Source organism: Lynx rufus, unplaced genomic scaffold (genome assembly GCF_022079265.1).
Source record: "Lynx rufus isolate CCGP_SWC_20201006 ecotype Redwood Valley unplaced genomic scaffold, mLynRuf1.p SCAF_6, whole genome shotgun sequence".
Lineage (NCBI taxonomy): Eukaryota > Metazoa > Chordata > Mammalia > Carnivora > Felidae > Lynx > Lynx rufus.
This window is the reverse complement of record NW_025814878.1, coordinates 54,553,486-54,565,541: the sequence shown is the minus strand read 5'-3', so window position 1 is coordinate 54,565,541 and position 12,056 is coordinate 54,553,486. Positions and strand designations below refer to the sequence as shown.

The following is a 12,056-nucleotide window of genomic DNA, read 5'->3' as shown; positions in this document are numbered from 1 at the left end:
ACAATATTTATTTTTCCAATCCATGAGCAGGGAATGTCTTTCCATTTCTTTAAATCTTCTTCAATTACCTTCATAAGCTTTCTATAGTTTTCAGCATACAGATCCTTTACATCTTTGGTTAGATTTATTCCTAGGTATTTTATGCTTCTTGGTGCAATTGTGAATGGGATCAGTTTCTTTATTTGTTTTTCTGTTGCTTCATTGTTAGTGTATAAGAATGCAACTGATTTCTGTACATTGATTTTGTATCCTGCAACTTTGCTGAATTCATGTATCAGTTCTAGCAGACTTTTGGTGGATCTATCGGATTTTCCATGTATAATATCATGTCATCTGCAAAAAGCGAAAGCTTGACTTCATCTTTGCCAATTTTGATGCCTTTGATTTCCTTTTGTTGTCTGATTGCTGATGCTAGAACTTCCAGCACTATGTTAAACAACAATGGTGAGAGTGGGCATCCCTGTCATGTTCCTGATCTCAGGGAAAAAGCTCTCAGTTTTTCCCCGTTGAGGATGATGTTAGCTGTGGGCTTTTCATAAATGGCTTTTATGATCTTTAAGTATGTTCCTTCTATCCCGACTTTCTCAAGGGTTTTTATTAAGAAAGTGTGCTGGATTTTGTCAAAGGCCTTTTCTGCATCGATTGACAGGATCGTATGGTTCTTCTCTTTTTTTTTGTTAATGTGATGTATCACGTTGATTGATTTGCGAATGTTGAGCCAGCCCTGTATCCCAGGAATGAATCCCACTTGATCATGGTGAATAATTCTTTTTATATGCTGTTGAATTCGATTTGCTAGTATCTTATTGAGAATTTTTGCATCCATATTCATCAGGGATATTGGCCTGTAGTTCTCTGTTTTTACTGGGTCTCTGTCTGGTTTAGGAATCAAAGTAATACTGGCTTCATAGAATGAGTCTGGAAGTTTTCCTTCCCTTTCTATTTCTTGGAATAGCTTGAGAAGGATAGGTATTATCTCTGCTTTAAACGTCTGGTAGAACTCCCCTGGGAAGCCATCTGGTCCTGGACTCTTATTTGTTGGGAGATTTTTGATAACCGATTCAATTTCTTCTCTGGTTATGGGTCTGTTCAAGCTTTCTCTTTCCTCCTTATTGAGTTTTGGAAGAGTGTGGGTGTTCAGGAATTTGTCCATTTCTTCCAGGTTGTCCAATTTGTTGGCATATAATTTTTCATAGTATTCCCTGATAATTGTTTGTATCTCTGAGGGATTGGTTGTAATAATTCCATTTTCATTCATGATTTTATCTATTTGGGTCATCTCCCTTTTCTTTTTGAGAAGCCTGGCTAGAGGTTTGTCAATTTTGTTTATTTTTTCAAAAAACCAACTCTTGGTTTCGTTGATCTGCTCTACAGTTTTTTTAGATTCTATATTGTTTATTTCTGCTCTGATCTTTATTATTTCTCTTCTTCTGCTGGGTTTAGGCTGCCTTTGCTGTTCTGCTTCTAGTTCCTTTAGGTGTGCTGTTAGATTTTGTATTTGGGATTTTTCTTGTTTCTTGAGATAGGCCTGGAGTGCAATGTATTTTCCTCTCAGGACTGCCTTCGCTGCATCCCAAAGCGTTTGGATTGTTGTATTTTCATTTTCGTTTGTTTCCATATATTTTTTGATTTCTTCTCTAATTGCCTGGTTGACCCACTCATTCATTAGTAGGGTGTTCTTTAACCTCCATGCTTTTGGAGGTTTTCCAGACTTTTTCCTGTGGTTGATTTCAAGCTTCATAGCATTGTGGTCTGAAAGTATGCATGGTATAATTTCAATTCTTGTAAACTTATGAAGGGCTGTTTTGTGACCCAGTATATGATCTATCTTGGAGAATGTTCCATGTGCACTCGAGAAGAAAGTATATTCTGTTGCTTTGGGATGCAGAGTTCTAAATATATCTGTCAAGTCCATCTGATCCAGTGCCTCATTCAGGGCCCTTGTTTCTTTATTGACCGTGTGTCTAGATGATCTATCCATTTCTGTAAGTGGGGTGTTAAAGTCCCCAGGAATTACCACATTCTTATCAATAAGGTTGCTTCTGTTTATGAGTAATTGTTTTATATATTTGGGGGCTCCGGTATTCGGCGCATAGACATTTATAATTGTTAGCTCTTCCTGATGGATAGACCCTGTAACTATTATATAATGTCCTTCTTCATCTCTTGTTACAGCCTTTAATTTAAAGTCTAGTTTGTCTGATATAAGTATGGCTACTCCAGCTTTCTTCTGGCTTCCAGTAGCATGATAAATAGTTCTCCATCCCCTCACTCTGAATCTAAAGGTGTCCTCAGGTCTAAAATGAGTCTCTTGTAGACAGCAAATAGATGGGTCTTGTTTTTTTATCCATTCTGATACCCTATGTCTTTTGGTTGGCGCATTTAATCCATTTACATTCAGTGTTATTATAGAAAGATACGGGTTTAGAGTCATTGTGATGTCTGTATGTTTTATGCTTGTAGTGATGTCTCTGGTACTTTGTCTCACAGGGTCCCCCTTAGGATCTCTTGTAGGGCTGGTTTAGTGGTGACAAATTCCTTCAGCTTTTGTTTGTTTGGGAAGACCTTTATCTCTCCTTCTATTCTAAATGACAGACTTGCTGGATAAAGGATTCTCGGCTGCATATTTTTGCTGTCTAGCACCCTGAAAATCTCGTGCCAATTCTTTCTGGCCTGCCAAGTTTCAAAAGAGAGATCAGTCACGAGTCTTATAGGTCTCCCTTTATATGTGAGGGCACGTTTACCCCTTGCTGCTTTCAGAATTTTCTCTTTATCCTTGTATTTTGCCAGTTTCACTATGATATGTCGTGCAGAAGATCGATTCAAGTTACGTCTGAAGGGAGTTCTCTGTGCCTCTTGGATTTCAATGCCTTTTTCCTTCCCCAGTTCAGGGAAGTTCTCAGCTATTATTTCTTCAAGTACCCCTTCAGCACCTTTCCCTCTCTCTTCCTCCTCTGGGATACCAATTATGCGTATATTATTTCTTTTTAGTGTATCACTTAGTTCTCTAATTTTCCCCTCATACTCCTGGATTTTTTTATCTCTCTTTTTCTCAGCTTCCTCTTTTTCCATAACTTTATCTTCTAGTTCACCTATTCTCTCCTCTGCCTCTTCCATCCGAGCCGTGGTGGTTTGCATTTTGTTTTGCATTTCATTTAAAGCGTTTTTCAGCTCCTCGTGACTGTTCCTTAGTCCCTCTGTAGCAAGAGATTCTCTGCTGTCCTGTATGCTGTTTTCCAGCCCAGCGATTAATTTTATGACTATTATTCTAAATTCACTTTCTATTATGTTATTTAAATCCTTTTGGATCAGCTCATTAGCTGTTGTTATTTCCTGGAGATTCTTCTGAGGGGAATTCTTCCGCTTGGTCATTTTGGATAGTCCCTGGTGTGGTGAGGACCTGCAGGGCACTTCCCCTGTGTTGTGGTGTATAACTGGAGTTGGTGGGCGGGGCCGCAGTCTGACCTGATGTCTGCCCCCAGCCCACCGCTGGGGCCACAGTCAGACTGGTGTGTGCCTTCTCTTCCCCTCTCCTAGGGGCGGGATTCACTGTGGGGTGGCGTGGCCTGTCTGGGCTACTTTCACACTGCCAGGCTTGTGATGCTGGGAATCTGGCGTATTAGCTGGGGTGGGAAGGCAAGGTGCACTGCGGCAGGAGGGGCAGGCTTAGCTCGCTTCTCCTTAGGTGATCCACTTCAGGAGGGGCCCTGTGGCAGCCGGAGGGAGTCAGATCCGCTGCCGGAGGTCTGGCTCCGCAGAAGCACAGAGTTGGGTGTTTGTGCGGAGCGAGCAAGTTCCCTGGCCGGAACCGGTTCCCTTTGGGATTTTGGCTGGGGGATGGGCGGGGGAGATGGCGCTGGCGAGCGCCTTTGTTCCCCGCCAAACTGAGCTCTGTCGTCCGGGGGCTCCGCAGCTCACCCTCCCTTTGTCCTCCGGCCTTCCCGCTTTCCGAGCAGAGCTGTTAACTTATGACCTCCCAGACGCTAAGTCGCGCTTGCTGTCGGAACACAGTCCGTCAGGCCCCTCCGCTTTTGCAAGCCGGACTCGGGGGCTCTGCTTGGCCGACGAGCCGCCCCTCCGCCCCGGCTCCCTCCCGCCAGTCCGTGGAGCGCGCACCGCCTCGCCGCCCTTCCTACCCTCTTCCGTGGGCCTCTCGTCTGCACCTGGGTCTGGTGACTCCGTTCTGCTAATCCTCTGGCGGTTTTCTGGGTTATTTAGGCAGGTGTAGGTGGGATCTAAGTGATCAGCAGGACGCGCGGTGAGCCCAGCGTCCTCCTACGCCGCCATCTTCCCAGAATCCCTGTATATGTTTTTTGATGAACATGCATGCACCTTTGTGTTGGATATATACCCTGAAGTAAAATTTTGGTCACAGGTCTTGTGTATTTTCAATGTTAGAAGGCTCTGATGCACAATTTTCAAAGTAAGTTGTACCAGCTTCTAGAGAGACCAGCAATGTATGGGAGGTCTACTTGCTCCACATTCTCAACTATAGTTGATACTACTTGTCTTTTCCATTTTAATCATTTGAGTCAATGTAAAATTATTTTGAACTGTAATTTTAATTTTTGTTGTCCAGGTTATTATGAAGTTGAAGTCTTTTTTGTGTGTTTATTGTCCTTTTGGGAGGAAAGTGCTTGTTCAAGTTCTGTACCCATACTTCTATTGATTTGACTGCCATTTTCCTTTTATGAATATTTTAAAGAGATGAATTCTCTGTTTTACACACACACACACACACACACACACACACACACATGCACACATCCTCCGAATTTTTTCTTGTACTGGGAAGTTCTTAATTTTAATGTAGTCTAATATGTCATATTTTTTACCTTTTGGTTATTGCTTTTTTTTTTAAGAAACCTTCTCTTAGTCTGTTTTTCTTTTAACAACAGTATTGTTTAACTTTCACTTTTAGTCATGTGATTGAAATGACTTTTTTAAGTGTGATTATCAAACTGAGCCAGACATACTTACTAAAAATACAACTCTTTTGCACTATGCACTGATGCACTATATAGAATCATCACTTATATGTCAACAGCTATACAGGTGAAAGTCTGTTTATGGATTCTATGTTCTGTTCTATTTATCTAGTAGTCTATCTTTATACTAATACAAAAATTGAGTAATTTATAACTGAATTATTACAATTCTTGAAGTACAGTAGTGTAAGTCCTCCAGTTTTGTTTCTCTTAAGAGTGCTTTATTATTTTGGGCCCTTTGCATTCCCACATGTATTTTAGTCTTATTGTGATTTTGATTGGGATTGTACTAAACTGTAGATAAATTTGTGGATAATTAATGCTTTTAAAATCTTGAGGTTTTTTTTTTTTAAGTTTATTTATTTATTTATTTATTTTGAGAGAGGGAGAGGGTGTGCACAGGCAGAGAGAGAAGGAGATAGAGAATCCCAAGCAGGCTCCGCACTGTGCAGAGCCGGATGCAGGGCTCAAACTGACGAACTGTGAGATCATGACCTGAGCTGAAATCGCGAGTAAGATGCTTGCTGACTGAGTCACGCAGGTGCCCCACTGAGTTCTTTATTTCATAAATTTAATATATGAAATAAATTTAATATTTCATAAATTTAATATAATTTTCTCTTAATAACATTTTATAGCTTTTACCACAATATTTTGCATATCCTTTATTATTGAAAATGATTCTTTATAATTATTTTTTCCTTTTGGTTTGTTGTAGATATGTAAAAATATCGTTTATTTTTATAATTTGATCTTATGTCCAATGACATCTTGCTAAATTCATTCTTTTAGTCATAATAATTATCTGTATTCTTTTTTTCTTTAAAAAATACTTTTTAATGATTATTTACTTTTGAGACAGACAGAGACAGAGTGTGAGTGGGGAGGGGCAGAGAGAAAGGGAGACAGAATCCAGAGCAGCCTCCAGCTTCGGAGCAAACTGTCAGGACAGAGCCTGATGCGGGGCTTGAACTCACAAACTGCGAGATCATGACCTGAGCCGAAGTCGGACGCTTAACCAACTGAGCCACCCAGGCACCCCTATCTGTATTATTTTTCTGTATTCACAATCATTTCATCTGAGAAGAACCATAATTTCATTTCTTCCTTTTCAAACCTTTTATTTTTTATTTTTAATTTTTTTTGTTTAGTTTCATTACTAATTAATTGAACTAAATAGGACTTTCATTTCAATGCTGAATAAAAGTGGTCATAGTGAGCACCCTTATTTCATTACCAGTCTTATGGGGAAATATTTCAAAATTATACCAGTAAGTCTGATGTATGATGTAGGTTATTTATAGATACACCATACTTGCTCAAAAGGTCTCTTCTATTTCTAAATTGCTTAGAGTATCTAATCATGCATTGAAGTTGAAATTTATCAATGATATTGTTATGACTATTAAAGGATTGTTCAGTTTTCTCTATTTTATGTTAATATTTTAAATTACATAGAATTATTTTCAAATGTTAAGCACATCTTAATTTCCTAAAATAAAACCCACTTGTTGTTTTTTTTTTCTCTTTAGGTTTTTATGCAAATTCCAGTTAGCTAACATACAGTGCAATATTAGTTTCAGGTGCACAATATAGTGTGATTCAACACTTCCACACAATACTTGTGTTCACCACATGTGCACTCCTTAATCCTCATCATCTATTTCACCCATCCCCTCAGTCACCTTCCCTCTGGTAACCATAAATTTGTTTTCTGTAGTTAAGACTCTTATTTCTTCATTTGCGTCAATCTCTCTTTGTTCATTTGTTCTGTTTCTTAAGTTTCACATATGAATGAAATCATATGGTATTTGTCTTTCTCTGGCTGACTTATTTCACTTAGCCTAATACTCTCTAGCTCCATCCATGTCATTGCAAATGGCAAGATTTCATTCTTTTTTATGGCTGAGTAATATTCCATTGCATACATATACCACATCTTTATCCATTCATCAGTCAGTGGACACTTAGACTGTTTCCATAATTTGACTGCTATAGATAATGTTTCCATAAATGTCAGGGTGCATGTATCCCTTTGAGTGAATATTTTTGTTTTCTTTGGGTAAATATCTAGTAGTGAAATTGCTGGATCATAGGGTAATTCTATTTTTAACTTTTAGAGGAACCTTCATACCCACTTGGTTTGGATGTATGATTATCTTATATATTGCTAGATTCAATTGACTGTATTTTATTTAAGATTTGTACATCAATATGATCCTTAAGAGATGGTGTGTAATTTTTTTTATAATTTCTATCTTCTTATTCTTGATTAGGCTTGTTAAGATTTTATACATTTTAATAATATTTCAAATAACCAAATTTTGTCTTCATGTGTGTGTAGTTTATTGTGTGTGTGTATATATATATATATATATATATATATATATATATATATATTTTTTCTTTAATTCTGCTCTAATCTTTATATTTTTTCTTCTGTTTCCTTTGGATTTGATTTGTTTTTTTTTTTTTTCTAGATATTTGAGATGGAATCTCAGATCATTGATTTTTAATCTTTTGAATTTTCTTTTAAGAATGTACTTAGTTGTATTAGGCAAATTTTGAATGCCAAATTTTCAGTTTTATTTTGTTTCCAGGATTTTGTAATTTCCATTTTTATTTCATTCTTGACCAATAGATTACTTAGGCATATATTCTTTAATTTTTGAACTTGGGATTTCTAAGTTATCTTTTTGTTATTTATTTCTAGTTTAATATCACTGTGGTGAGGGAATGTGCTCTGAATTATTTCAGTTCTTTTAAGTGTGTTGAGATTTAGTGTATGACCCAGCTTATGATCAATTTTGTTAAATATACATTTGAAAAGAAAAAAAATATTTTTTCATTTTGAGGTACTGTGTTTCATCTTTGTTAGTTAAGTCAAATATATTTAGATTGTCTAAATTTTAAATAATTTTTTTGTCTGCTTACTCTATCAGTAACTAACTGCTAACACGACTGAGAGTGGTGTTTTAATGTTTCCCACTATGATCTATAACTCCTTCTTCTTTTGTCAATATTTTTTTATTAGATATATATCGAGTCTGATTTATATCATTCCAGTGTATTGACCTCTTTATCATCATTATGATATGCACTCTGTATCTCTATTCTCTTCTTGTCTTCAAGTCTACTTTATGTAACATTAGATAGCTTCGCCAGCTTTTATTTGGCTAATGTGGTTTTAGAACCTATCTTTGCCCATCTTTTTCTTTATTTTTCACTGTTTCTCTTGCAAGTAGCTTATAGTTTTGTTTAGCTTTTTACCCTGTTAGGTAATCTTAAACTTCAAAATGTGAATCTACTCCATTTACCTTTAATGCAATTACAGATGCATTTGTTTCAGATCTACCACTTATACCATCATGTTAATTTTTTGGTGTTTTTCTCTCCATTTATCTTACTTATGTTTTCTTATTCTTTTTGGACAAATAAAATATTTTTATTATGTGACTTTTAATCTATTAAAGTTTTGATCATATACTAGTTCAATATATTAGTCTCTATCTTAAGAAATTTAAATATGCATTATTGATTTACTATAATCCAAAATAATTATCTTTACCTTTCTCTCAATATTGCTAGAACATTTACATTCTTTAATTTTATTTATTTTTTTCTCAACTTTGTTATTGTTATCATGCACTTTAATTTAAATACATTACAAACTTCATAAGATATTACTATTCTTGCTTGTTTAGTTAAAATTCATTAATAATCACCCACATATTTCCCCTTCTTTTATATTTCATATGTTTTAGAAATTTGGTGGGTCCCTGTGGGATCATTTTTTATTCTGCTTAAAGAACTCATTTATTTAATACCTGTTGTAGTGAAGGTTTGTTGGTGATAAATTCTCTCAATTTTGTTATTTTCATTGTTATCAAACACCATTGTGTCTCTTCTGTAAATATAATGAAATAAAAATGAATCTATATGTTTTAGTAAGTATTTTTATTTCTAACTGCATTTATTGAAATTCCCAGAATAGTAGTAAAAGTCAATAATGTACACATTCTTATCTTTTTCCTGACATTACCAGGACTTCCTTTCTATTTTACACTTAAATATAGCATTTACTATTAATATGTGATTTTTTTCTTAATAAAGCTTCATTGTGACTCCATTATTTTTCTAAAAATATTTTCCCTTTTATTAATCAAGAATAATTAGTGATATCTATCAGTAATGTCCTTATACCTAATCATCTAATCACCTAATATAGTGATAATACTTTTCTTTTTTGACCAATTACTGTGTTAGATGTTATTAAACTTTCCAAAATTTTAAACAGAATTACAAAAGCTCCCTTTTTTTCCTACATAAGTTTGAGGAGCCCACCAAATACTTTTTAAAAAGTAACTCTTTACTAGATTCTTTTACCCTACCTGCCTGCCCATCCTTTCCCTCCACACATAAGAAGTAGTGATATCTTTCTCTCTCTCTCTCTTTCTTTTTTGAGTACGTAGCTGGAAGGTGTTATAGAAGATATTGTGCCTGGAAAGCTTGCATGATCTGGGTGTTTTTTGTTTTTATATGCAAAATTTTAAATTCTGGCTTTGGATCAATAAAAATTATTTATTTTATTTAATTAAGATGAAAATGGGTTGTCCTAAGGAATTACAAAGGTTTCTTTAAATATTCAAACCACTAACAAATATATAAACTTACATTTGAATTATTTATTTTGAAGAGAGGTAAAGGATGGGGACATTTTAACCCACTGTCATCAAATATTGACCATTTTTGTATTTTTCTTTTGTATGTATATCACATAGAAACTATAATTTGAACTGAGGAAAGTAGAAGATTTAGTTTTTCATTTTATTGTGCCATTAAGAAACAACTTCAGGTTTGCATTTCTATAATTGACTCTTTATTCCTAATTAATTTTAAGAAGTATCTTACAATTGCTCTATTATTTTTCTGTTCCATATGTAGGATTTTACAGTTCTAATTACATATTATATTAAAGTCAGTATGTCTCACCTTTTAGGAATTTTAGTGTATTTTACCTGAATGAAATTTTCAAGTTTTTGTAGTGGAATAAGTTTGTATTGGAACTAGTTTGTAGTGGAATAAGTAAGGGCTTTTAATTTTTTCATGAACATATTGTAATGTTAGCACTATAACTTCATAGTTATATGATCTTTGGCCAAAAGAGTTCTTTCCTAAAATAATACTACTTGGGATTACTTTGAAGATTCAATGAAACCTTAATCACTTATAGAGTGCTTACTTTATGGCAACCACAATCTAAGTGTTTTGTTATGAGATAAGCATTTAATTTTTATAACAACGCTATGCAGTAGTGTTAATTATAATCTTTTTTTTTAGATATGAAGAAATTTAGACTGAGGATTTAAGCAACTACCCAAATTTAAATGGACAGCAAATGGCAGAACCAGAATATGAACCCTTTTTGGCTTCAGATTTAGGCACATACCATTATTCTCCTCCATATATACGAGATATCTGATTTGGTTCTTGACACCCATTAGTCATGTAAATACTTATTGTCCTTCTGCTTAGCATAAGTCTCCAAAGATTTTAAATATACTAAAAGCACTATTTCATAATAAGTTGACTGCTCTGATAATTATACCATCAATTTAGCTGAAAGAATAAGAGAAATATTTCAAACTAGTATGGTGTCAAATAACAAATTTTCCAATTCTTCCTGAATATAAATTTGTCTGAGCACTGTGGTATTTTCTTGAGTCCTAATTTCTCATATTTAGAGGAATTGTTACCATACCATGTCTTCTTTTGAATTTAAAATAGGAAGTTTGCTGATAGTATAGTCACCTGACATTCATATGTCAGAAGACTTTTGATGAGGTATGAATTGCAAGGTGTGGAAATGGCTTATCCAAGGGAGTTTAATTTGTGAATGCCTATGCTGAGAGCACATGGCATGAAATTTGAAAGGAAGAGAGATAAATGCTTTCTATTGTTTAAGTAGTACTACTTTCCCAAGGACAGAGGTTGGACAGTGTCAAATATCAGATGCTCCCCCTTTCATTCCATTTACCAAAGTAACAATAAGGAAGAGATTCTGTTGGAGGCAAGGTTCCCATAGGTCACTCATAACTGAATAGAGATGATATCAGTAAGAAGCAAGGCTGGGACAAGAATGAGGGAAGTGGACTAAGATATAACAGGTAAAAGGTAACAAATGGAAAGGACATGTTTTTGAATTGTATTCTACATTTTATGGGCTAAATTATATACTTCCATGATATTCACCAATTAAGGGATTTTACTCTGTTTTGGAGATTTATCTTTCACAAATGTCCAAGTATCTTCTAAAAAAGACTTAGAGCAAAACAAATACAGAAATGACGCTTTTTTCTCATTTCTTGCAAGGAAGATGCTAGAATTTGCAAGTTAGTTTGTATTTGGGGCTTTTAACACAATAAGTGCCATAGAAATTATGCTAAAGATCTCTGATTTCTCAGATAATGGAGACAAATTTAATATAACTTTCCTGATGCTTAACTTCATAGCTTTATATCAATATAGAGGATTGATTATTCTGGAACCGTGTGCAAAATTTTGAGGGATAATCTCAATACTTAAGGCAAGATCTATATATATCTAGGCCCTAAAAGAAGGAATTACCAGAAGAAAAAAAGGCAAAGTCATTTTTAAGCTGTGTTAAATAATGATGGCAATAGCAAAGAAATTTTTACAGTGTGGATTTATCTAAAAGGGCACATCCCAAATATTCAAGTTTATAAAAAAGTAAGCACAAACTCCATGTACTTAAGCAAATAACATGTGTGCTTTATCACCCATAAATGCACATATACATAAAATTACAGAAAATGTTACACATTTTCTCCCTTTTGTAAAACTGCATGATTATTCTTTTCGCCAGGTGGTATTTTTGAATATGTGGAATCTGGCCCAATGGGAGCTGAGGAACTTGCGTTCAGATTTGCTGTGAACACAATCAACAGAAACAGAACGTTGTTGCCCAATACCACCCTAACTTATGACACCCAGAAGATAAACCTCTATGACAGTTTTGAAGCATCCAAGAAAGGTAATTGACAAATA

At 35.0% G+C, this 12,056-nt stretch overlaps 1 protein-coding gene across 3 annotated transcripts in view; it reads left to right on the top strand.

The window, feature by feature from the left end:
• GRIK2 (glutamate ionotropic receptor kainate type subunit 2) overlaps window positions 1-12,056 on the top strand; it is a 670,079-nt gene that overhangs the window by 239,798 nt on the left and 418,225 nt on the right. For all 3 annotated transcript variants that reach the window (XM_047102336.1, XM_047102337.1, XM_047102338.1), the window contains exon 2: window positions 11,875-12,042. In XM_047102336.1, the coding sequence (XP_046958292.1) occupies window positions 11,875-12,042 (168 nt within the window). The remainder of the gene's footprint in view (window positions 1-11,874; window positions 12,043-12,056) is intronic.